The sequence below is a fragment of the Symphalangus syndactylus genome, chromosome 11 (genome assembly GCF_028878055.3).
Source record: "Symphalangus syndactylus isolate Jambi chromosome 11, NHGRI_mSymSyn1-v2.1_pri, whole genome shotgun sequence".
Lineage (NCBI taxonomy): Eukaryota > Metazoa > Chordata > Mammalia > Primates > Hylobatidae > Symphalangus > Symphalangus syndactylus.
Window position 1 is genome coordinate 132,805,500 of NC_072433.2, and position 26,966 is coordinate 132,832,465.

The window sequence follows — 26,966 nt, forward strand, 5'->3', positions numbered from 1 at the left end:
CGGGGCCAGCAACACCTATAAGTGCCCCTGAGGACGGTGGCTCACACCTGCTCAACTGCGCCCAGAGAAGTTCAAAGAACATCCCAGAGCTGGGCAGCAGCCCAACGGGGCAGCCCACATCTGTCTGCCTGAAAGACACAGCTCAGGAGCCGAGCCCCGGGAAGATGCTTCAGCCCCAAAACTCTGTGAGGAGTCCAGGAACCAAAACTCTGGGGTCCAGGGAATGCCCCATCATGCCACATGTGGCCCTGATCTCTGGAGGCTCGGGGAAGAGGCTTTGCCCCTTCAGGCGCTGTCCGCCAGGATCCCCAGCATGGGACAGAGCCCCTGTTCACAACCCCAGAAGAGGGGCGATACTGCTGGGCTCACCACACAGCCTACCCTCAGGCCACTCCAAGCAGAGGAGCTGCTGAAGCTCAGACAGGGTGGGAGCTGTCTGCAAGCACAAGGGTCTCCATGCAGCTGCTAGAGGGCCCCCTTTCCCAGGCTGTCCCCAATTAAATCTGAGCCTCTGTGTGGGGTCTGCTGTCCAGACTTCCTAAACCCCACAGGGCTGCCAGGGTGGCCAGGGCTGAGCAGTGGTGTGGAAAGGCCATCTTGGAAGCACACAGACTCCCTGAGGGTCTCGTGGAAATGCCATTCTGGTTCAGTGGGGCTGGTTGGGGCCCGAGAATCTGCTTTCCCAAGCTCCCAGGGCTGCGGTGCAAGCCCCCTCTGAGGAGCAAGGGTGCCGGGGATCTGTGTCTGCCCAAGTTCCTTGACTCCACAGCCCAGTTGGGCCACGTGCTCCCAGAGCCCCGCCGACCAGGGCAGCCGCCACTCACTGTGATCTTGGTGCCCCTGGCACGCCGGCCGTGGAAGCTGAGCATCACGATCTCCAGGCCATGGCTGCCATAGGTACCTTTGAAGAGGCCAGGCTTGATGAGGTCGTCGGGGCGGCTGGGCGGCAGGTAGATGCGGCGGTAGGTCAGGCAGTTGCTGTGGGGAGCGGACGCGTCAGTACAGGAGACCTCGCGGGGCAGGCAGGACTGAGAATGCCCAAGGTGCCAGGGATGAGCTTTGCAGGGTGGGGTAGGGTGGGCAGCTCAGCTCAACCAGGGCCAGGTGTCCACCAGGCCTGTGGGCAGCAATGCGCCTGGAGGAGCCCTCACCCCCACCCACCCACCTGCACTCACGCTTCGAACAAGACTTCTGGGGTTAAGGGAGGCATCAGCGCCAGGGCAGAGCTTTAGGCGGGAGGGGAAAGGAAGTGCCAGTTTGCTCCATTACCCCTGGGAAAGGAGCCCAAGTCACCATGGAGGGGATCCCCGCACCGGGCTGAGCGGGGCTGAGCTCTAGATTGTCAGTGTTGGCGGGGGTGACAGGAAATCAGACAAAAACAGACACCCGGGTGAAGGATGGGGTCTGGGGCTGTGCCACAGCAGCTACAGGGAGGCCTGCACTCCCAGCACCCACAGAGAGAGGGGCTGTGTTCTAAGCACCCACAAAAAGAGAGAACTATGCTCCCAGCACCCAGAGAGAGAGGGGCTGCACTCCCAGCCCCCAGCAGGAGAGAGGGCTGAACCCCAGCACCCAGCTGGAGGGCTGCATCCCAGCACCCACTGGGACAAAGGACTATGCCCCAGCACCCACCGGGACAGGGCTGGTCCCCAGCACACACCAGGAGAGGGCCGCCCCAGCACACACCAGGAGAGGGCCGCCCCAGCGCCGAGCAGGAGCCGCACTCACTCGTACTGACTGGTGTAGATGAACTTCATCAGGATGAGCTCCTGCATGTGCTCGTGGAAGATGTCCTCCAGCGTGCGCCCCCATTCCTCCCTCAGCCACGTCCGAAACTCCTTCCAAAAGAACACAGGTCATGAATATCCGTATGACATGAGGCTGTGAAGAGGCTGCCGGCTGTGCTGCTGAGAGGACACAGTGTGTCCTTCTTTGTCGGCGCACAGGCACCTGCAGGGCCCTCCTGGTGGGGCAGGAAGGACTCGGTGCTGGGAAGAGAAAGGGGAGCTGCCGGATTTGACCCCACGTCAGAGGTGCCTGCCAACAAAAAGTGAAGGTTCCGGGCCCTTGGTCTGCTGGGTGGGAGGCAGCAGGGGCTGCGGGGAGCCCAGATGAGGCGGGGACCACAGCCATGACCAGAACTCAGGGTGGACCTCCCTTCCGTGCCCACCGGTGGGGCAGGAACAGCATCTACACAGACTCTGGCCCTGCACTGCACAGCCCCTCAGCCTGCTTCTCTGGCTCCTGGGAGCCTGAGTGTTCCAGGAGCTCTCACCACCAACCCTGAGCCGTGCAAGTCAGCCAAGGACGATGCACTGAGCCCTCGGCCTATCAAAAGAAAAGCAGGTTTGTTAAGGGGGCTCCCAAAAACTCCACAGCCCCACCAGTGCACCCTGCATTCTGCCATCACATGGTGCTGAGGATATTTCGTGCTTAATGGTTTGATTCTACACAATTTACTCCAAGTTCCTAGCTCAATACAGTGTTTCCAGTCATTATCTAGACTTAACTCTGAAAAGGACGCATAAGCAACTCACAAAAAAGAGGAAACACGATGGTCAATCGCTTTCATACATCACTGCTCCAAACTCCGACGAAACAGAAATCACTGCAGGGGTGGCACTGAGCACCTGGAAGGACCACACGGTCAACACAGAAGCCACCTGGATTTTTATGTCCTAGCAGCACAAAATATAAAAATGAAATTTAAAAAAACTCTATGTACAAAATCCTCAAAAAACACAAGACTTGGGAATAAATGTTACAAAATATGTTTAAGATCTATTCTGAAAACCACAAAACACTACTGAAAGGAAGTAAAAATGCCTGGGTACATAGAGACGCCATGTATGGGGTCTGGGACCCATCTTGGCCTCGTTCCAAGAGCAGTTCTCTCCAGATTGATCTACAGATCCGACCTCATGCCAACCACAAGCCCACCAGGCACTACACAGACTGGACTCGCCAAGTCTGAAATTCCTACCGAAAAGCAAAGAACCAGGACAGACAGGCAATCAGGAAAACGAAGAGCAAAGTGGAAGGCCGAGGCCGCTCTCAGGACTTGCCCAGTATAAGCTCCCGTCATGAGATGGCGTGCAAGCCTCATGCCTCACACGGGCACCAACAGAGCCAGGAGCCCAGAAATCCCCATGCAGACCCAGCTGCCTGATTGCAGCGGAGGTGCCCACGCATGCCCCTCAGGAAAGGAAGGTTTTCACAGCAAGGTGCTCATCAGTTAGGTTTTCATATGGAGAAGAAGGAACCACGACACCGCCTTATACCACACACAATTATCATTCAAGATAGGGCACAGGCCTCCACACAAATGCAGAACCTGATGTGATGCTACCCAACTTCTATTTAAAAAAAAAAAAAAAAAAAAAAAGGAGCCTATCCACGCTTTTAATCCCAGCACTTTGGGAGGCCGAGGCGGGCGGATCACGAGGTCAGGAGATCGAGACCACGGTGAAACCCCGTCTCTACTAACAATACAAAAAAATTAGCCGCACGTGGTGGCGGGCGCCTGTAGTCCCAGCTATTCGGAGAGGCTGAGGCAGGAGAATGGCGTGAACCCGGGAGGCGGAGCTTGCAGTGAGCCAAGACTGTGCCACTGCACTGCAGCCTAGGTGAAAAAGCGAGACTCCGTCTCAAAAAAAAAAAAAAAATGGAGCCTATCTTTGCAAACTGAGTTTTTTAGGACTCAATTTTTAGGACTTTTTTAGGATTCAGAAAATAACCATAAAAGAAAACAAAAAGTTTCACAAATTGGACCTCATCAAATGAATTAAAACCTGAGTGGCTGAACTTGAGGAAAGGCTCTTTAAATAACAGAAACAAAAGTAACCGAATGTAATGAACAAAGATTTCAATCTTACCACCGTGAGTACTGACACTTCAACTCGACACCATCAGGAAGACGAGCATGTGTAGCCATGACCTCACTTTACAAAAAGAGGTCCAAGCAACGGGACTACCAACCAGACCCTGTTACCCAGAAGAAGGCCGTCCCAAGCTTGTTTATCATGAAATTACCTATCAGAGCAACACATACAAGCCACAAGAAAAAAAAACAGGAAGCCCAGGACATGCACGACAACGATCAATTTCATGTTTACCCAGGGACTGCCCACTAAACACACTGTACTCGTGACCCTCATGGCAGCCCTGGCAGAGGGGGTTGAGGGTGACAAGGATGCCTGCTGGCTGCTTGAGACAGAAGCATGGCCCATCCTCCCTTCTCTGCTCCTTTTGCAGGCCTGAGATTTCCAAAAGCCTCAGTCTGAGGGGAGGGGCCTGAAACACATAGGGGTGGGAAGGGACATGGTGGCTAGTCCTGGCCCAACACCCATACAGAAAAGGCCAGGTCTGGGTGGGCCCGAGCATCCCATTTCTCACAAGGACCCATGGCTGAGGGAACCCACAAGCCTGGGAACATCATCAGATCATCCCAGTGAGGCAGCTTGGGTACAAGGAATGACCTCCTGGGGCGGGGGTGACCCACACAGAGATGCAGGGATGCCAAAGAGACTGCATTGCCCTCGCAGCCTCCCCTGTCCACAGCCTGGCCCCTCCAACCTCCCTGGGCAGACAGGACTCCACTCCCTTGGAACGTGCTTAAAATGGTTTGGCTGTGTCCCCACCCAAATCTCATCTTGAACTGTAGCTCTTCCAATTCCCACACGTCATGGGAGGGACCTAGTGAGGTAACTGAATCATGGGGGTGGGGTCTTTTCCATGCTGCTCTCATGATAGTGAATAAGTCTCACGAGACACGATGGTTTTATAAAGAGGAGTTCCCCTGCACAAGTTCTTTTTTTGCCTGCCGCCATCTAAGATGTGCCTTTTGCCTTCTGCCATGATTGTGAGGCCTCCCCAGCCACACGGAACTGTGAGTCCATTCAACCTCTTTCCCTTATAAATTACCCAGTCTTGGGTATGTCTTTATCAGCAGCGTGAAAATGGACTAATACAGTGCTGATCCAGAAGTTCTCAGCCAGCAGAGCTCAGGGCAGTACCGAATTCCTGTGCCTGATCTTTTACCTCAGTTGTGAAAATTATCAGGTTGTGTCACCGTGTCCAGACCTCCTGGGACATCCTCTTCCTGGAACACAGCTCTCCTGGTGACCTACCTGCTCTCTGGCCTTTAGTGGAGAGGAGCTCCCAGCTGATGCATGAATCCACAGACAGCCCCACCCTCTGAACCCCTACATGTCCTGAGAGAAAAGCAGCGAGGACACTGCAGGCCTCAAGATGAACAAAGTGACTGTGGGAACAGGTGACAAGTCCCACAGGAGGGCGCAGCCAGTGCAGCCCCTGCAGGAGAGGAGAGGCCGCTCTCACTCTAGGATGGGCAGTGCAGCACCGTCACCAGCCCCAGCCTCTGCCCTACCTGGGACAGTGGCACCCTCACCCTGTCAACTCCAGGAGGGGGAGCTCAGAAGGGGGACGACCCGAGGGGAGCTCAGAAGGGGGACGAGCCAAGGGAGTACGTTGGATGGGGGTGTGGACATCACACAAATGGCAGCACCCCATACACTGACCGTAAGCGTGCTGCGATTCCAATTGCAAGAAGAGACAGCAAGGGGATGTTTCCCTGAAATAGCTGCTTCTACAGTTCACACAGCAAATAAACAAGATGAGCCAGGAACATTCCAAAATAGAGGAGGAATACAGGCAATTAAAATACAGTGATAGGCCAGTGCAGTGGCTCACGGCTGTAATCCCAACACTTTGGGAGGCTGAGATAGGAGGATCACTTGAGCCCAGGCTGGGCAACACAGTGAGACCCTGTCTCTAAGCCATAAATAAAAGAAAATACAGCAATAAAACTACAAGAATTCGGCCGGGTGCAGTGGCTCGCGCCTGTAATCCCACCACTTTGGGAGGCCGAGGTGGGCGGATCACCTGAGGTCAGGAGTTCGAGATCAACCTGGCCAACATGGGGAAACCCTGTCTCTGCTAAAAATATAAAAATTAGCCAGGCATGGTGGCGGGCGCCTGTAATACCAGTTACTTGGGAGGGAGGCTGAGGCAGGAGAATCATTTGAACCCAGGAGGCAGAGGTTGTAGTGAGCCAAGATCATACCACTGCACTCCAGCATGGGGGACAGGGCGAGACTACATCTCAAAAACAAACAAACAAACAAACAAAAACTATAAGAATGAGAACAGTGCGGTACTGACACGTAGACAGACATATGGATCAGAATATCAAGTCCAGAAATGAACCAAGTATACAGGGTAACCTAGGACAAAAGCAGCGCTACAAATTGATGGAGACAGTGTGGTTATTCCACATCCAGTGTGGGGAAGACAGAGCAGGTCTTCACAGAACCAAGGCTGGGACTAAGCTTTACATTTCACATCAGAATAAATCCAACAGAACCAAACACAGGCATGAGAGAAAAATAAAAGCATGAGCTCATTTGTAAACATATATGGGCCGGGGAAAGATCTCAGGATGGCACTAAACTGAGAGTCTTTTAAAGAAAGATGGATACATCTGCTTACATAAAAATTAAAAATACAGCTGGGCGTGGTGGCTCATGCCTGTAGCCCCAGCACTTTGGGAGGCCACAGCAGTAAGATCACTTGAGCCCAGGAGTTTGTGACCTGCCTGGGCAACAAAGTGAGACACCCCATCTTTTAAAAATTAACATTAAAAATAAAAAATTCCGTGGATGAAAACACAGCATAAGAGAAATCCAAAGACAAAAAAGGAATAAGAAAAAAACCTAGCAACTCCTATCCGGAAGGGCTTCGATTTCCAAGTAGTTAACAAGCTCCTACAAACCCACTTGAAACCAGCCAACATCAAGCAAAAAGACAGGCACGGGCTATGACCAGACAGTTCATGAAACCACAGAGAGCTCCTGACCCCAAGACACTAGGCTGGCCTCACTCAGAATAAGGGAAACATAAATTCCCCCCATCAAGATTCCAGCAAGACCTTCCCTCTCACCTTCACTCCTGGGGGTTTCTCTCATTTCCACAAGGAGCATATGTTGTTATATTTACAATCAGGAAAACTACTACTCCAGTTCAAAATCAGTGGGCCCACACACAGAAGCTGGCTTACAGAAATTTTTCCTAATCTCAAAGTATACAGTACCAGAAATATAATATGGTTTTCTTTTTTAAGGGCTCAACAGCTGAGGAGTTTCTGTTCTTGAAAAATCTGTTGACATTTTTCACTTAAATGTGAACCATAAGGCCGGGAGCGGTGGCTCACACCTGGAATCCCAGCACTTTGGGAGGTCGAGATGGGCGGATCGCCTGAGGTCAGAAGTTCGAGACCAGCCTGGCCAACATGGTGAAACCCCATCTCTACTAAAAATACAAAAATTAGCCAGGCATGGTGGCAGATGCCTGTAAGCCCAGCGCCTCGGGAGGCTGAGGCAGTAGAACTGCTTGAACTGGGAAGATGGAAGTTGCAGTGAGCCAAGATTGTGCCACTGCACTCCAGCCTGGGCGATAGAGCGAGACTCCGTCTCAAAAAAAAAAAAAAAAAAAAAAACGTGAACCACAGCAATCACACATACGTTGTGTTTCTGTATATAAAATCAAATCTAAAATGACAGCGTAATTAAAACATTTCCGTTATTGATCATCTTCACATGCCATCTATTCGAGAAAACAAGAACGTCACTTACCCGCAAAGGATTCCCAGAAACAGGATATTTGGTTCATCTAAACCTTCTCTGCAGTCCTCTGGCTGATGGGGAAACCACCAGAACTCAAACTAGCTAAGAAACGCACACCCTAGCCGGGTGCGGTGGCTCACACCTGCAATCCCAGCACTTTGGGAGGCCAAGGTGGGAAGATGGCTTGAGCCCAGGAGTTTGTGACCAGCCTGGGCAACATGGCATAACCCCGTAGCATGGTAGCATGCCTGGCTAATTTTTTGTTTTTTCTTTTGAGACAGGGTCTCACTCTGCCACCCACACAGGAGTGCGGTGGTGCGATCATAGCTCACTGCAGCCTCCACCTCCTGGGCTCAGACAATCCTCCCACCTCAGCCTCCTGAGTAGTTGGCATGCCACCATACCGGGCTAATATTTTTGGGTTTTGTAGAGACAGGGTCTCACTATGTTGCCTAGGCTGGTTTTGAAATCCTGACTTTAAGTGATCCTGTTGCCTCAGCCTCCCAAAGAGCTGGGAATACAGGTGTGAGCCACCGCACCTTCCTTCTTAAGAGTATTTTGAGAGGGCAGTAAGACTTAGATCCTTGAAAGCTAACACTCAAGGGCAATATTAAAATACTCAGGCAAACAATCACACACAGGCTTCCCCACTGCACTGGCACGATCCGGAAGCCTCCACATGATCTGCCCAAGGATGCGAAACACAGGAACTCTGGGTGCAGCCCTCGGGTCTCCCTGCAGCTCACATCCTAGAAGCAGCCTCCCAGCAACCCCTCAGCAAGTGCATGTGCCCACCAGAGGGGCAAAGCAGAGCCAACTAAAGAAACGGCCTGTGTGGTTCGTTCGTTCTGCAGGAGGAGGGGACCGGCAACCTGCCTGCCAGCACGATGGTGTTCCTCGAGTGTGCTGGATGCACGGTCTGCACTGACAATACTGGCTGAACCATGTGAAACGGCCACCATGCAGGTCGCGTGCTGCTACTTCTCTCCCGCATGGGTCTGTACTTTCCCCGTGGGGAAAGGAAAGGTCCGCACCATGTGAACACAGGGCCGCCTGGTGGGCTCACCTCCTGCCTCCCGCCGGACATTCTATGGTGGTCCGTCTGGTTGCACTTGGTGGAGAACTCATCCTTCTTCACAATCTTCAGTGTTTGCAATGCAAGGAAAGAGGAGAGTGAGGAACACAGTCCGTCACAGCATCCCCCACGCCAGGCAGGTGGCCACGACCCCTCCCTCACCACACCCAACAAACCCCACTGCAGGCACCCAAGATGCGACCAATGCGGTGCCAGCGGAGGGAGCTGAGTCTCCCTGAGCAACACTCCCCCAAGAGCAGGAGGCAGTGGCACATCTCAGAGAGGGGCGTTTGCATTTCCCAGCGTGACACAGAGCAGCAAAGGGGCTGCATCTCACACACAGGGTGTGGCAGATGACACGCTGTGCTCACCGCGGGGGCCACTGCCAGACCCGAACCGAGAACAGAGAGCGCACTTGATTCCACACTGACATTCTTGCAAACAGGAGAAAAAGAAACAGAGGAACCGAAGTTGCAAAGAACCATCGGCCCCAACCGAGGGCAGAATCAAGAGGGGTCCGGCAAGTGACCCCTGCAGGGTCCACCGCGCCATGGAGGCGTGAACAATCCACAGCAGGGCAGGGCAGAGCCTCCCTCCCACCCGCCGATCTGCTACAGCCCAGGTCTGCAGCTGAGAAGAGCACGGCAGGCCCAGCTGGAGCCCACACAGGACAGCACTGGGACAGTGAGGACCCAGCCCCGCCGCTGCACACACCTGGATGTGGCCATGGTGGGGCCCCTTGTGGCCGTACATGCACTCCACTGTGGCAGCCTTCCTCTCCATCAGGTGGATCCTGAACAGAGGCTTGAATCTCATGGGGTCATCGACGTGGGGGTCATGGGGAGGCAGGTACATCCACCCGATGATGAACAAGCCGTCCACCTACAGGAGGAGACGGGCAAAAGTCCACGAGTGGCTACCAGGCCAGAGTGAGGGCGGCCCGGCACGGCTCCCCGCACTGCAATCACACAGAAAAGCTCCTGCCAGGCCAGCACACGGGACCTGCACGCCCACCCTCGAGGTGCCTCGAATCCCAGCACTATCTTCCAGCTCTAAGATGCAGGTGGACACCAGGAGGAGGCACAATAATCCAGAAAGTGAGAAGGGGTGAGTTGTCGAGCGGACAGAGGGAATGGGGGTGCATCTCCCAACAGGAAAGCGTGAACAACGGCAGCGCGAGGGCCTCGTTCGCGTCCTGAGCTGAACAAACTGCCATTCAAAGGCGGATTTGAGATGATCAGAGAAGCGTCCCATGGCCTGGGCAACAGGCAACAGAAGGAGCATTTGCCACTTTTGTCAGGTGCGGCAGTGATACGGAGATGCAGGAAACACCCCCTTTCTTAGGGTGCTGCCCGGAGGGACAGACATCTGAAATGCCACAGGCCTGGGATTTGCTTCAAAACCGAAGTGCAGGGAAGGAGACAGACGCCAAGACCCTGAGAGGGGAGCTCAGGAGCGGGAAGAGCCAAGGAGTGCACTGCCCGTGCGTCCTCGCGTGTCTGGGCACTGACTGTGCAAACGCAGAGGCGGGCGGGCCCCGGCATGCTCTGGATACAGCGGCCACATGCTTATAAGGAAGAACAGCCTAGCGTCGTCCCCTTCTGGGAGAGTTGGGACCCACGAGACTTCCAGCTCCAGCAACCAAGGAGAGAATTCCATCATTTCTAGGGCTAATGAGCCTGGGTCAAGCGTGAGCTGGTGCTGTTCTTTCCCCAATTATCAACTGCTTTTTGTTTTTTGGGTTTTTTTTTTTACTCCATTACTCACTGCCAGTAAGTAAAACAATTACCACCCTTCCTCCACTAAAAGAAAAGAAAGCAATCTGCCCACCCTGTGAGCTGCCGGGCTGGTCTCTAGGAGGAAACATCCTAAAAGCCAGGCTGGACCACGCGACGCCCAACACAACAAAGGCAAAGCGGGTTTCTCCACAGCCACTCCCAGCAGATGAAAACCCCACCTGCGGGCAGAGCCCACCCCTGCCCCAAACCCCACCTGCGGGCAGAGCCCATCCCTGCCCCAAACCCCACCTGGAGGCAGAGCCCATCCCTGCCCCAAACCCCACCTGCGGGCAGAGCCCATCCCTGCCCCAAACCCCACCTGGAGGCAGAGCCCATCCCTGCCCCAAACCCCACCTGCGGGCACAGCCCATCCCTGCCCCAAACCCCACCTGGAGGCAGAGCCCACCCCTTTCCCAAACCCCACCTGGAGGCAGGGCCCATCCCTGCCCCAAACCCCACCTGGAGGCAGAGCCCATCCCTGCCCCAAACCCCACCTGGAGGCAGAGCCCATCCCTGCCCCAAACCCCACCTGGGGGCAGAGCCCATCCCTGCCCCAAACCCCACCTGGGGGCAGAGCCCATCCCTGCCCCAAACCCCACCTGGGGGCAGAGCCCATCCCTGCCCCAAACCCCACCTGGGGGCAGAGCCCATCCCTGCCCCAAACTCCACCTGAGGAACAAAGCCCAGAGCCACACAGGAGCCATCTGCCCAGGGGCCATGCATGCCAGGCCTGGAAGAACCTGCCCAGAAGCCATGGGGAGACAGACACACCCGCCCTCACTGGGCTCAGCCCCTAGTCCCACAAAATGGAGCGGAGCACAATCCGAACACCAGCACCGGATTCTCAACACAGCAAGAAGGATGGCAACAGCGACACCTCAGGGTCCAGCTGCCTGCCCACAGCTCAACAAAGTCAGGACGGGGCTTTCGGTTCAAGAGGCTCCAGCAGGAGGGTGCAGGGGTGGGAGGCAGGGTGTGAGGAAGGGAGGGGAAGAGTGTGGGAGGGCAAACTGGAAGCCATGCAGACACCCGCACCACGCAGACCCCGCAGAGCACCACCTCCTCACTCCGCAGGAACACCTGCAAATACCAGGAAAAGTCCAACAACTTCACTGTGTTGAATGAGCAGCTACTTTTCAACATAAATTGGCAGGTAACCGAGTAACAAACAAACTAAAACTACAAGTAGACATCTGCTCCTGCTCCTGGCCCCAGAGCTCATATCAAACCTGCCCTCCTGCCAAGACCAGCCGCGAAGACTGAACACTCTCTCCTAATTCCAGGAGGAAGAAAACAAGAAAAACAAAAAAAGACTGAACACATCAGAGAGCAATGAAGGTAGCCCAGAGACGAGGACCCAAGGCCCTGAAGAGAAGGGACAGGCTGAGGGGCAAGGAGCAGGGCCTTCTCCCCGCTTTCTGAGGCCACTGACCACTGGCTGCAGAGGAAGACCCATGTCTGGCACCCGCAGGATGGAGAGGCGCACACGGAGATCAGGGCTACACAGGAGCCAGGACTACCGCGGCCAAATGCCAAAGATAGCAACCAGAGAACACAGCCCTACGCTGCACACAGGCAGCTGCACGAGGCACCTACGGAATCCTGTGGGGTGGGAGGTGGAGGAGGGAAGCATAGTGGCTGCTGAGACGCAAAGGGGCCAAGCAAAGCGTGACTCACAAAGCCAGGAAGAGAAAAGGAGGAATCAGGGCCTGGGGAAGGAGTGCACGGAGGCCCTCCGGCTGGGCCCTACAGAGGGCTGTGTCCTGGGAGGGAGAGCGACCCGGAATGAGAACAAGACGCTTCCCCAAGCCTGAGATGCGCGCACACCACGGACCTGCACAGAGCAGGTGCCCTGACTCAGCTCTGCCTGCAGGCCGGGGCCAGGGCCTCTTGAGGAGACCAGGCCACGGCACCCAGACAAGTTCCCGGGCGCATGGTGAGGGGTGGGGGCATCCGACACGCCTGGAGATCAGGAGAAAAGGCGGGGGCTAGACTTGAAAGAAACTTTCGCTACTGTACCCAAAAAGATTAACAAAGAGAAGGAAAACTTCACCGAAAAACGGGAATTTAATAAAAAAGAAAGCCAGACTTCCATCTCCAGCCATGATCGAGTACCCAAGACTAGACAGGCACTGCCACGGCAGACCTGATAAACAGGAAACAAATGTCCTCATGGGTCCTCAGACCCCAACGGCAAGCAGGCTGCGGAGAGAAGGGAAACAGAGGCGAGTCTGCCACCAGCCCAGAGCTCAACAAAGTCAGGGCAGGGCTTTCCGTTCAAAAAGCTCCAGCAGGAGGGCACAGGGGGAGGGAGGCAGGGTGGTCAGAGGGGGTCCACAGCAGAACCCAAGGAAACAGACGTGAGAGTGCACCATGGCTGGAGCATGGGGGGCAAAGACGAGGAACGCACGGACCTGGCTGAGGACGGGCTCCAGACCCCGCCAGCGTGTGTGCGATGGGCCTCGGCGTCCAGGAAGCAAAGGCCCTCACAAGCCACCCCCTCAGACCAGAGAGTCCACGGACGGGCCACAAGGCCAAAGTGTTGCTCTAGGCAAATCTTTGCTCATTTGGAAAATAAAACTGGCTCCTGAAAAGTGACAGGGCAAGAATTTTTTGGTAATTACCTCAAACGCACATCTGGGCCAGCTTGTACCCAGGTAGAAGAGGCCCTCAAATTCCTCCACGTAAGGCACCACTCCTGCCCGTGCACAGACCCCGTCACGAGCCTCCGGGACTTACCACCACGTTCAGCAGTCCTCCGTATGGCCCGATATCTGGCTGCCACAATCCCAAAATGTGTCTATATCGGTGAAGCACTACAGGAGGAGAGAAAGAGCAAGTCTCTGTGTTAGACCCAGAATGCCGCAGGGAGCCCAGGAACCCCAAGATGGAGGAAGGAAGCATGAGGACTTACAAAAGGCTTGCAAGAGAGCCCTCCAAACACATGCACACCAAGCCTCTAAAGATCTATCAGAATGAGGCCGGCGCAGTGGCTCACGCCTGTAATCCCAGCACTTTGGGCGGATTATAAGGTCAGGAGATCCAGACCATCCTGGCTAACACGGTGAAACCCCGTCTCTACTAAAACTACAAAAAATTAGCGGAGTGTGGTGGCGGGCACCTGTAGTCTCAGCTACTCGGGAGGCTGAGGCAGGAGAATGGCGTGAACCTGGAAGGCAAGCTTGCAGCGAGCCGAGATCGAGCCACTGCACTCCAGCCTGGGCAACAGAGTGAGACTCCATCTCGGGAAAAAAAAAAAAAAAAAATCTATCAGAATGAAACTATCCTCAGGAGGCCTAAGTAAAATGAGACTCCCGTAAAGTGATGAGCCTCCCATCAGTGGGGGAAATCAAGCAAGGCTGGGAACTCTCTCTTCTAGGAATAAGACAGAAGACGTGCAAACAGAGAGCTGGACTAGACCTGCCAAATGCCGAGACGCTGGTAGCGCTACAAGGCACGTCGTAAGCAATCAGATCTTTAAAGCTATCCAGACAATGACAATGTTACACTCGCCGAAGGCCCAGGATGCAACTTCTCCATCCTGTTCCTTGCCAGCCAATGGCCAGGTCAGGCTGGGCCATCTCACTTCCTGAGCAGCTCCAGGTCACCCTCGAAGCTGCCCCTGGGCCCTGCCCAGGCCTTCACCCCATGGGGTATGGGCCACTGTGCCAGCTGCCTCCCCTCCAGGCAGACCTGAACCCCCAGCCCACCCACTGCCTCTCTCCACGGCTCCCTGGCCAGGCTCTAGGCCCTCAGCCATGTGGCTGCCACCAACCTTCCTGCCTCTCCACCCTACCTGCCCACTCTCCATCAGCCTCAGCCTCCCAGGTCAGCCCAGTCCAGCCCCTCTCCAGCCCCTGCACTGTATCTGCATTCATGAGCCACCCCTTGGATGCTAAATGCCTGATGAAGTCTGCCTCACCTTCACCACCACTGTTAGTTCCCATCATTCGGAAAGCCTTACCCATCAACAGAAAGCAGTGAGCGTGACAACTGGGGAGAAGGTGGCATCCAGTGACTTTCCCTGAACAGTCCTGGGTCCCCTAATGGTAGAGCTTGGGGGTAGCAGCTGATCTGCGGGATGGTCCCAGGAAGAAGGGGTGACCGGGTAAAGAGTACAGACCTGGCAGAAGGATGAGCCAACATACAGGGTGCTTTGTGGACACCTCCCCATCACGGTCACCAAAGGACAGAGGCGGCCGGCCCGGGCTGTTACAGCCTCACCCATCTGGGTCACTGGAAGCACAGGTCCCAGGGCCCCTAACGGTGGGACAGAAAGTGCTGGGAGTCATCACATGAGGGCTGCCTGTGAGGGGGTGCCGGCACTCACCCGGAACACCCACCAGAGCAGCACGCAAGACCAGCGCAAGGTGGAGGAGCACGCCTGGCGCCTGTGTACCTGGAAAGCTCCCACAAACCATGGGTCCCGCAGAACAACTGAGAGCTCAGCAAGGTGGCTAATAAGGGAGTACACAGGAATCCAGCAGAAGCATCGCTCACTCGTGGGAGGAGCAGCAGACCCAGCCTCGGCAGCAGGAGGCACATAAGTCCACTCACAGCTTTACAAGACTTCAGTAAAGACAGAGACGGGAAACATTCATACGTGGGGAGAAAACACTGTGAAGACAAAAACTCCCCCAGCTAATCATCAATAATATCATCCCAACTCAGATCCACACCCAGCTAATCATCAATAATGTCATCCCAACTCAAATCCACACCCAGCTAATCATCAATAATATCATCCCAACTCAAATCCACACCCAGCTAATCATCAATAATATCATCCCAACTCAAATCCACAGGTTTTAAAAAATAATTTAACAAAATGATGCCAAAGTCCATATGAAGAGGTCAGAGCAGCCAGCGATACTCCAAATTCTAAAAGACAAGTGCTATGAAAATGAACTATTCTGACTACAGCAATCAAAACAAGAACAGAATGAGATATGAAGAAAATAAAATATAGTCACCCGGAAGCCCCAGTGGCAGCTGACACAACCGCGGAAGTCAGGGATTGTGGAACGGGTGGGGCAGAGGACAAAATGTCATGGGCTTGCAGATTAAAATTTCAGCTGGAGGCTGGGCATGGTGGCTCACGCCTGTAATCCCAGTACTATGAGAGGCCAAGGCAGGTGGATCACGAGGAGTTCGAGACCGGCCTGGCCCACATGGTAAAACCCCGTATCTACTTAAAATACAAAAAATTAGCCAGGCGTAGTGGCAGGTGCCTGTAATCCCAGCTACTCGGGAGGCTGAGGCAGGAGAATCGCTTGAACAGGGAGGTGGAGGCTGCAGTGGGCCGGGACCATGCCACTGCACTCCAGCCTGGGCAACAGAGCAAGACTCCATCTCAAAAAAAAAAAAAAAAAATCAACTGGATCAGCTATTTTTTAAAAATAAATTTCCATTAGCCCAGTGTGGTGGCATGCGCTGTGGTCCCACTTACCCAGGAGGTTGAGGTAGGAGGACCACTTGAGCCCGGGAGGCGGAGGCTGTAGTGAGCTATGATCGTACCACTGCACTCCAGCCTGTGCAACAGCGCAAGACCCTATCTCAAAATTAAATAAATAAATAAAAATAATCCCCTCTATTTCAAAAGCAGCACATACACAGACAATTTGGAAAAAGGAAACCTAAAGCTCACCAGTAATCCCATCGATCAGAGACCATACGCACAGTCAACATGTTGGCGAACATGGTTTACGTCTGCTGTCCTGCACCTGTATCTGCTTGAGTGAGCACGTGTGACTGAGTGAATGGGCAGGGTCTCGGGGCTCTGCAGGCAGTGGGGGCCATGGGGGTTTCAGAGCACTGGAGTGGCAAGACCACCCCAGACCACAGGAAGGAAGATGGAGCAGGGAGGGCAAGAAAGCCAGGACGGCAGCAAGTACGTTGCCACCTGGATCTAGGGCACAGGGAATAAGAAACTTCTCGAGCCTTTGGAGAGGATGCTAGACTCCACCAACAGCTCCCGGGATTCAGCCCAGACCATCGTTTAGGAAGTTCCTAAATGAGCCCGGGCTGTGTGCAGGCTGCTGCCAGCCACCCCACACACGGACACCCCTTTCAGAACAATCCTGAGTCCATTTACAGGACACAGTCAAGCCGGTCTTGTTACTTTACGGTCACACCTAGATGGGTGTGTGATCAGCAGCCATAAACACACATTGACCTTGACAATGAAATGCACACTGAAGCATTTAGGGGTGAAATGTACTGATGCCTGCAAGTGTGAAATGCATCAGAAAGTAAGTCCACGGATGGCTGCACGAATGGACTGCTGGATGGCTGGGTGATAACAAAACGGGGGTTCCCTGGACAATTCTTCCAACTTTTCTGTTTTCAAAATTTCATCATGAAATACTGGGGTAAAAAAAAAAACACTATTCAGCATGGCGCTCTCCCCTCCCCTCCCTCAGCTCCCGCTTTAAGTGCAGGAACACTGCCCAATGAGCCTGCCTCAGACGCCTGGCAATCCCAAAGTGGGAGTTCCCTGTTGTGCTGAAAAGCAGCATTTCTGAAATAAAAACCCAGCACCCTCCCGAGATGCCAGTTCTAAAGCAACATCCTCCCTGCATCTTGAAGCTCTGCATGTTGCTCAAATTGGCGACACCTTCGCTGTACTTTGGAAGCCACAGCCTCTGCTGACCAGATGTCGGCTCCTTTAGTCTGCGACAGCCACCAAAACCATCCCGAGAGATGAGTCAGAGAACCAGATAGGCTGCCAGCGCGCAGACCCAGAGGGGACACACACTTCCTCGTGGGATCGCAAAGCCTGTGTCTGAGAACATGCACTTTAAAAAGTCCTTACGAAGCATGGCTATCGCACAAGCAAATGTATTCATTCAAGAGATAAATCCATGGATTTCAGTAAGAATTAAGCTCCCATTCAAACGGTCAAGAGTAGAGTTGGACACGTATGAACGTGAGCGTGATCTCCATACCCTAATGCCTCACCATTTTTATTATAAACATGTCATCTAGATGCCTATCTTTCTAAATTCACAGGACCCAGTCCTCCCTAAAGTGGGCTCGGGGGGTGGAAAAAGGAGCTAGGAACAACGTTCCCTGCACTTCAGTGCCCCACAAGGCTCCTGAGTGTCTCAGTCAGGGGCAGCAGATGGTCAGGCCTTCCCGCAAGCCCAGGCCACTTCGAGGGCTCACTTTTGGGCAGCTGCCACATTACCTTCCCATATGAAATAGCAAGAGATAGGGCTGGGTGCGGTGGCTCACTCACGCCTGTAATCCCAGAACTTTAGGAGGCTGAGATGGTCAGACCACCTGAGGTCAGGAGTTTAAGACCAGCCTGGCCAACATGGTGAAATCCCATCTCTACTAAAAATAAAAAAATTAGCCAGGCATGGTGGCATACACCTATAATCCCAGCTACCTGGAAGGCGGAGACAGAAGAATCGCTTGAACCCAGGAGGCGGAGGTTGGAGTGAGCCAAGATCACGCCACTGCACTCCAGCCTCGGTGACAGAGCGACACTCTGTCTCAACAACAACAAAAAATATACATACACATCAGCTTCACGTGGAGAGATGACCTTCCTTTGTTTGTACACTGGCTCTCCACCCTGACTGCGCATGAGAATCACTAAGGACACGGGAAAACGTCAACGCCGGGCTCCACGGCAGCCAAGTCCATCAGCAAGGGGATGTGGGGTGGGGCGGGGGGCCCCTGTCAGGGTTTCTGAGAAGCTCCCAGGTGACTGTGACGTGTGGCCAGGCTGAGAAGCTCAGTGCAATTTAATCATTCCACAACATACACAGATGCCAACACATCACACTGTGCCCCATAAAGACATAATATATACAATTATTATCTGTCAGTTATAAAGAAATAAACGCTTCTCTGACCATCTAGGAAGCTAAACGACAACACAGGAAAACCAACAACCCTATTTCTGCTTTGAACGTTACGCAGTTTTTCAGTACCAAACATTAAACAGATGATTTAAAAGATGAGAATGGGAATGAGGACATCGCTACCTCTTATTAAATGTCATTTTAACATCTGGTAGTAGATTACCAGATGCTGAGACTTTTAAGATTTTAACCTTTATTAAAAATAAAATAACATAAACAAAAAAAAATTGTTAATATCTGAGTAAAGGCTAAAATGAAAGAAAATAATCCAGGCCAGAAGTCCACAAACTTGAGCGTCACCCGAATCCCCGAGGCCTCCTCAGGTCCAGCCTGGAGGTCCAGACACGACAGGCGTGGGAAGAGGCCAGGGAAGCTGCGTCCATCAAGGTCCCAGAAGACGTGGATGCTGCTGTCCAGGACCCCACTCTGGGAGCACAGATCTGGCCTCACAGCAGAGCCTGGAGAACGTCAGAATAATCTTTTGAGGTGAACTCATTCCTCTAATTCCAGGCACTGAAAGTAGGCATCTGTCTGCCCTGGGAGCCCTGGCATAAATGCTCCCGAAATGAACTCAAAATGAAGCCAAACGGGAAAGGACCATGAAAGGTGGGGTTACACTTTCTCCTTCCAGCACCGGCCCAGGCGCCGGCACATCTGGGAGAGACTGGGTTCTGGCGCACACCCGTCCTGACTCAGAGTCCCTGAACCTCGGCCCACGTGCCACAGGTGGGCTCCACGCCAGGACACTGGCGGAGACGGAGATTTTGTAGGTGGATGCCCCTAACTAAAGGTATTGGCCTATGTTGCTCAAGGGACTCTATGGAAGAAAATGGATTAACATGAGCTGTATTTCCGTCAGCCGAGGCATGGCCAGGGCTGCTGCCTCCTGGAGGCTGCGGGGGTCCACTCCCCGCCTTGTCCAGCTTCCGAGGCTGCTGCCCTGCTCGGCTCCTGGGCCCTCCTTCACCTTCAGAGCCGCATGCAGCCTCTCCTGCTTCTCACTCCTACTCCCCCCGAGGACCCCACCTTGTACAAAGACCCTGTGATGACACAAGGCCTGCCTAGGTGGTCCAGGATGCCCCCCTCGCCTGAGGACCCGCACCTTTACCCACAAAATCCCCATTACCATGGAGGCTGGGCTGAGTGTCTCCCCCAAAATTCACGTCCCCTGGAACCTCAGAATGTGGCCCTCTGTGGAAGTAATCAAGATGTAATGTAGCCGTGAGCACGTTAGGATAAACGAATGCTGGCGCAGAAAGGGCCCGATCCACTGACTGCTGTCCTTCCGAGAAGACAGAGACTCAGAGACAGAGGGGGCCATGTGGGGACAGAGGCAGGGGCTGCGGCGATGCAGCCAGAGCAGGAAGAGGCGGGAAGGAGGCTCCGCAAGAGCCTTCGGAGGGAGCAGGGCCCCGGGACACCTTGTCTTGAACCTCTGGCCTCCAGCCTCTGAGAAAGTGGGTTTGTGTTATTTTAGACCCCCTTTGTGTTCATCTGCTCCAGCAGCCCTGGGAGACCCCCACACCGATTAGATGACAACTCCACAGGCTTGGGGACTAGGATGCGGACATCTCTGCGGCCCCTGCTGTGCTCCCATAGCTCCATAACGGGATTCTGCCTCATGTGCGCCTGCTCCACGTTCAGCTCCAGCTTCAGAGGAATGGACATTTGTAAGGAATTCTACTACATTTCTAAGCAAGGCACTCCATATTTTTAGAAGATATCATTGTTAATATCTGAGTAAAGGGTAAAATGAATCGGTGTTTTACATATTTTAAAAGTACGGAACACAGTCCATGCGCGGTAGCTCACGCCTGTAATCCCAACACTTTGGGAAGCTGAGGCAGGATAATCGCTTGAGCCCAGGAGTTCCAGACTGGCCTGGGTAACATAGGGAGACCTTGTCTCTACAAAAAAAATAGAAAAATTAGCCACGTGTGGTGGCACACACCTGTAGTCCCAGCTAACTAGGAGCTGAGGTCAGTCATCTGAGCCCAGGGAGATGAAGGCTGCGGTGAACCATGACGGTGCCAGTACTCCAGCCCGGGCAACAGAGCGAGATCCTGTCTCAAAAAAAACCCCAAAATGCACTTTGACTGGCTTCACCAACGTGCAGAGAAGCAGATGTATCAGATCTGCTGTCAGGACAACAGGCTTCCCCTTAACACTCCCAACGCCTTACAAATGCTCATTATCCAGAGTGCCAGGCAACCTCATGCACCCAAGATACCCCAAAAGTAGTGACTCTGAGGTCACAAAACTACTCCACAGGCCGGGCACGCTGGCTCACGCCTGTAATCCCAGCACTCTGGGTGGCCGAGGTGGATGGATCAACTGAGGTCAGGAGTTTGAGACCGGCCTGGCCAAACTGGCAAAACCCCGTCTCTACTAAAAATACAAAAAGTAGCTGGGCGTGGTGGCATATGCCTGTAATCCCAGCTACTCAGGAGGCTGAGGCAAGAGAGTCACTTGAACCGGGAGGCAGAGGTTGCAATGAGCCGAGATTGCGCCACTGCACTGCAACCTGGGTGACACTGGGTGACACTCCATCTCAAAAAAATAAAAATAAAAAAAACTACTCCTCAACATTAGGCTCCCGGCCTTCTACTGTATGGGCTTGTTGCCACCCAGGACAGTCCTACACTCAGAGATGTCAGCTCAGCCAGGCGCAGTGGCTCACAGCTGTAATCCCAACACTTTGGGAGGCCAAGGCAGAAGGATTGCTTGAAGCCAGGAGTTCAAGCCCAGCCTGGGCAATAAAGCGAGACCCCCATCTCTATCATAAAATAAGATGTAGGGCCCACAGCGCAAGATCAAGAGGACTGCAACATGACCAGTTAACGGCCCACGTGAATGATGGAAACACAAGCCACACACGGCCCCAAAATACTCAGAAGCCAATCAGGGCAGACTTTTCCGAAAGGTTTGGCTGCTGTGAGAGAACAAATTTTGAGATGCTCTCCATTAAGACACACTAAGAGCACCTGAATACTGAAAACACGGACAAATCACAGGCATCAGGTTGAGGCTGCTGAAATTCGCTTTCTTTTTTCACACACAAGAACTTTTTCTTCCTGATATTCTAGTAGGTCAGCCATTTAAATTTGTCCAAAGAGAAATGCAACCAATGTTTAACTGCTGTTTTTCATTATATTTTCTAAATTTCTCAAGTTTTCTACAATGACTTTGTGTTTTTATAACTACACTCAAACTTCAGCATGAACAACAGTATGTCAATCAAAACCCGCCTATGATAAAGTCACCAGCTCGAAGCAACTGGCACCACATCATGAGGCTGCCCAGCCTGGATGCTCGAGAGGCCAGCCCAGCAGCGTGGGGAGGAGGTCCCTTCCTCGTAAGCTACATGAAGCTTCCCTCCACCTGCCTCAGGGACAAAAGGAATGTCCCCCGCCCCCAGTGCAACTCTGAAGACTTGCTAGACCCCAGCTGCGCGGCCTCCCCAGAGGCTGGTCAGAATTCCATCCTAGGTCCACAATGCACATTCCAGAGAAATCGTGAGACAGACATGCGACATGAGGAGCCTCTCAGTGCTTGTCCCCTTATACTGAAAAGCCCTTGCCCAATCACCTGAGGTCAGGAGTTCAAAACCAGCCTGGCCAACATGGTGAAACCCTGTCTTTACTAAAAATACAAAAATTAGCCAGGCGTGGTCGCAGGCGCCTGTAGTCCCAGCTACTTGGTACGCTGAGGCATGAGAATTGCTTGAAACCAGGAGGCAGAGATTGCAGTGAGCTTAGATCACACCACTGCACTCCAGCCTGGGTGACAGTGTAAGACTCCATCTCAAAAAAAAAAAAAAAAGAAAAGAAAAGCCAGCACATTCCTGTCGGCACCGAGGGGAGACTGTTCTTGCCAACGCTAAGTCCACTGTCCCCTCCCACAGCTCTCCTCACTGATTGCTCAGAGGAAGGGCTGGTCAGTCTAGAACACCACAAATGTCTTCAAACGTTGCCCACCCCTCCTTTCCCACCTTGGCCCCTTCCAGCCCCGTGTTCCCTGTCCACAGACTCCTGAGAGGTCCCTTGGCTCTGACCTCCACTCAGCTAGACAGTTCACCTCAACAAGGCAGTATTGTTAGCAGGCGTGTAAAGCGTTCAGACACTACCCTGAAGCGTGCTAACCAAATCCAGGCACCTCTGCACCAACTGCAGGAAGGTCCCCTCAGTAAAGCGGGACCCAGTTCCCCAGCTGCAGTGATCTGCTGAGATCTGGCAGGACGTTAGGTGAAATCACTCTTTCTGCTTTCGGTAGGTGTTTTTAGAAATCGGGCATTTATGAAACAAGATGTAGGTCCGCTCCCAACAGACCATGCTGACTCATGGGCCATCTGGTGGACTGAAAGCAGTAGTAGGGGCCCCCCGGAGCCTCTAGAAACTGCAACACGGCTTTTAGGGCAGGTAGGTGTTTTGAATCTCTTTCTGGACAGCTGAGATTCATTGTCTCCATCACCACTCAACCACTCTGAGCTAATAAAAACTGGATACAGGCCAGGTGCAATGGCTACACCTGCAAACCCAACACTTTGAGAGGCCAAGGTGGGAGGACTGAATGAGCCCAGGAGTACAACACCAGCCTGGACAACACAGTGAGACCCCTGTCTGTACAAAAACTGAAAAATTAACCAGGCATGGTGGCACACACCTCTAGTCCCAGCTACTAGGGAGGCTGAGGCGGCAGGACCGCTTCAGCCCAGGAGTACAAGACCAGCCTAGGCAACATAGTGAGACCCCTGTCTCTACAAAAAACTGAAAAATTAACCAGGCATGGTGGCACACACCTCTAGTCCCAGCTACTAGGGAGGCTGAGGCAGGAGGATCGCTTCAGCCCAGGAGTTCAAGGATACAATGAACTGTGATTGTGCCACTGCATTCCAACCTCAGCAAAAAAGATAGACCCTGTCTCAAAAAAAAAAGTGGAGACAGCATTGAATTCCTATGACTGTGGCTTAGAAAAATTTCCAGAGCTCCATCAAAAGAATTCAGTTCTTTTTTCTTTTGAGACAGTCTCGCTCTTGTCGCCCAGGCTGGAGTGCAATGGTGTGATCTTGGCTCACTGCAACCTCCACCTCCCGGGTTCAAGTGATTCCCCCACCTCAGCCTCCAGGTACCTGGATTACAGGTGCCTGCCACCACAGCCGGCTAATTTTTGTACTTTTTGTAGAGATGAGTTTCACCATGTTGGCCAAGCTGGTCTCGAACTCCTGACCTGAGGTGATCCACCTGCCTGCACCTCCCAAAGCACTGGGATTACAGGCATGAGCCACCACGCCTGGCCAAAAAGAAGAATTAAGTTCTAAAGAGTCACTTGAGACCAGCCTGGCCAACATGATGAAACCCCGTCTCTACTAAAAATACAAAAAAATTTGCTGGGCATGGTGGTGTACACCTGTAATCCTAACTGCCTGGGAGGCTGAGGTGGTAGTATTACTTGAACCCAGGAAGCAGAGGTTGCAGCGAGATGAGACTGTGACACTGCACTCCAGCTTGGGTGACAGAGTGAGACTCCATCTCAAAAAAAAAAAGAGTCAACTGTTGCTACCTGCCTTTGTCTATTGAGGGTCTATGCATACGTGATTTTTAATTCACATAGGCTATTAAAATGTGATTAACTAATAAACGTCAGAAGTCAACTATTCATATTTCACTTGAGAATAAAAGTTTTAAAGCTTCTACTGTTCGTTCCTGCCTTTGCATGAATTTTTGCAGTAGCTCCTCAATAAACGATACATGTGAAAATGTGCATTAAAGTGATCTCAACTGATACTACCCAGAAACCACTGCAGAAAGGTGACCCAAATGCGGCCTGGGTCCAACACACAGGTGTGATCTCTGTCAAAGCTGAACCAGAGCCACGCTGCGGCAAGTGAACGTGAAAGGATGACAAAAAGCCACGAGGTTCGCTTGCTCCAGGACCAAAGCTGTCCCATGTGTGAATTAGAGGGCCCTCCCCGTGCAGTTCTTGGCCGTGCTGGCTGCCACAAAAGCCAAAGCTCGCAGGAGGTACATACGGCAGGTGTAAACGTCTCTGTACGCCATGTGCTCATAATCAGGGAGAATTTTCACAAAACGTCCCGACTTCACGCGAGGGTTTATACCTGAACAGACACAGCAGGGAAAGGGCTAAGGATGGCTCACTTTACAGGACTGTGCAAACAGCGTGAATACGACCCAGTGCCCGCCCCTCACTAGTGTGATATGATCCCCTCGTGTTTACGCAGCCACCCAGGACACAGGGAGGTGGCTCTGAGAAACCTGATGGAGAGAACACTGTGACACGTTTTCCTTCCATCAGTGGTGCCACCAGAAACTCATGGTGGCAGCAAGCTTGGAAATCCTTTCCATATTCGATCACACTCCTCCTGGGGCCAGCACACGCCCGGCAGGCCCTGGGCCACAGCTCACTGGGGCTCAGGAGGTGGCAGGGCAGGTGTCCTGGCTGGTGGGCATCTGAGATGACCGTCTAGAGAACCCTTATCCTGACTAACACACTCACTTTGCCCAGCACCCGCCTGGCGTTTCCCAGCCTACTAACTCAGGCCAGCCTCGTCACAGGTCAACCAAGGCTGGCCGACTACACCACCCGTTTCTGGAGCTAAGGCTGATTTTCTTCCACCACCTGTTCCCAAAGCTAAGTAATTTTCTCCTGGATAAGCCTTAAAGCAAATTCACAGAAACACAGTGAAAAGAAATCTCCCCATGCCCTGTCCTCCTATCCCCTCTTCTGTGCCCACCCCCTGCCCTGCCCTCAGCCACACTGCCTCCTGCCCACCTGTGCCCAGATGGCCTCTCCCACAGGAGAGCAGGACTCAGTGCCCAGGCAACACCTCCGACCCCCACAGCTGGAAGGAGCATCCATGTGTACACTCTTCTGGGTGTTACAGGAAACTCTTAACACCTGGACAGGCCAAACACCTCTGTCCCTACCAGGACATGACTTTTGGTGCTGACAACTCTTAGAAATATGTCTTCATGTCACTTTGAGATAATATGGGCCAAATGGCCTAAGAAACTCAAAGAGCAACTGCCTTGCAGAAATGAAAAAGAAAAAAGAAAAGAAGCTCAAAGAACAGTCAGAAGATGAAAACTTGTGGTATGATACACTCATAGAAACCCTCTGACCATCCAAAAAACCAAGAGCTTCGTCCAGTGAGCAAGAAACGGGAAAGCCCCCGGCACTGAAGAAACACCCGCGGGAAGACAGCCTGGGGCCGAGGAGCCTCTGCCTGCTCGGTCAGTGTCACAGGTGACTGTGGAAAGCGGGGGAACCGGAGAAACATGAAACGGGGCTGGGGGGCTCAGCCTGCTCACAGAACGCTGAAGGGAAGGGGAACTCTAGCGGGTGGGCTGCTCTCCGTACCTGGGGCTTGGACAGAAGGCACCACAGCTTCATTTCCCAGTTACCACGGGCAGTCCCGTCCTGAAGGCTGGAGGCCCAGAAGCCAGAGAAACAGGCAGCTCCAGGAACACCCACGTCACTCTGGTGCAGCCTACATTTCTCAGCTCTAAAGGGCCTTGATGCCTAGTAAAAGACACTAGTATCCACGATGCCCAGAATGGGAGAACCGAGTGTCCCCTCCCTAATTTTAGTGCTGTTACTACCAGCGCCCTATTCAAAATGGGACTGTAAGATGGTGTCTGAGAAAACAAAAGTGTGTACTAAATCACTTTTATTATTTGTCATTGATATGCACTGTCTGCTTCTGGTACAAAGTTAATCATGGATGATAACAAATAGATTCACTCACGCTTCGCATAGACGTCCCGACAAGACACGCCTGTGATCTCCAGCTTCCGCAAGTTTTCGCAAACACCATACTCTGTAACAAGAAACATGTGCAGAAATTTAAGATCAACAAGTCATAACGCAACAGACATGGGCAGGTTGCTGATGGCTGGCAGGGGAGGTGCACACCTAGCCTCAGCCCCATCTCCAGAGTGCATCTGTCACTGTGGAGATTTCACTGACTTCTCCACATTCAGTCAACACCCTTGTTCACCCATGAAGACATCATTCTATTTTAGTCAGTCACCCTTTACAAAATAATAATCTGCGTTGTCTATTCTAATAAGCTCTAGAAGGCTAAACACACAAACCAGTATCAGACAATCCCTAGTTTATGAACAAGGTGAGGCAGAATTCAGTTGTCTGGACACAGTGCCATGTTTCCATGGAAACAAGTTCACCACTGGTGTTAGGGGTCAGACAGTGCCAGAGGCCAGTCCACCCCATGTACTTCCCTGTGCTGCCTGTGTGTTCAACTCAGCCCAAGGCCAAGAGGGGACCGTGCAAGACATGGGGGAAGGGGTGAACACTGTCCCTTCTCCACTGGCTAGGCTTGGCCAGGGCCCAGTGCAGGGCTCCTGGACACCTCCCCCAACCCCTGTCCTCACACCCTCACCTGCTGACAGGACCCTCCTCTCTGTCCCCTACTCCCACCCCACCACAGCTCCACTTTTCACAATCACCAACACCCAGCACGTCCCAAGCAAAACCCCAGGTCCTCCAGCACCTCCGCTAGCCTTTGAAAGGAAAGACCTTGGCCGGGCGCGCTGGCTCACACTTCTAATCCCAGCAC

At 53.0% G+C, this 26,966-nt stretch overlaps 1 protein-coding gene across 3 annotated transcripts in view; it reads right to left on the bottom strand.

Annotated features, from left to right (window-relative positions):
* FBXO31 (F-box protein 31) overlaps positions 1–26,966 on the bottom strand; it is a 57,957-nt gene that overhangs the window by 7,078 nt on the left and 23,913 nt on the right. The window contains exons 2-8 of one of the 3 annotated variants that reach the window (XM_055232697.2): positions 26,136–26,207; positions 24,399–24,485; positions 13,236–13,312; positions 9,433–9,600; positions 8,710–8,784; positions 1,729–1,838; positions 825–978 (exon numbers count right to left, since the gene is read on the bottom strand). In XM_055232697.2, coding sequence (XP_055088672.1) covers positions 825–978; positions 1,729–1,838; positions 8,710–8,784; positions 9,433–9,600; positions 13,236–13,312; positions 24,399–24,485; positions 26,136–26,207 — 743 coding nt within the window. The remainder of the gene's footprint in view (positions 1–824; positions 979–1,728; positions 1,839–8,709; positions 8,785–9,432; positions 9,601–13,235; positions 13,313–24,398; positions 24,486–26,135; positions 26,208–26,966) is intronic. The other 2 variants (XM_055232698.2, XM_063613032.1) reach the window with 2 other exon arrangements.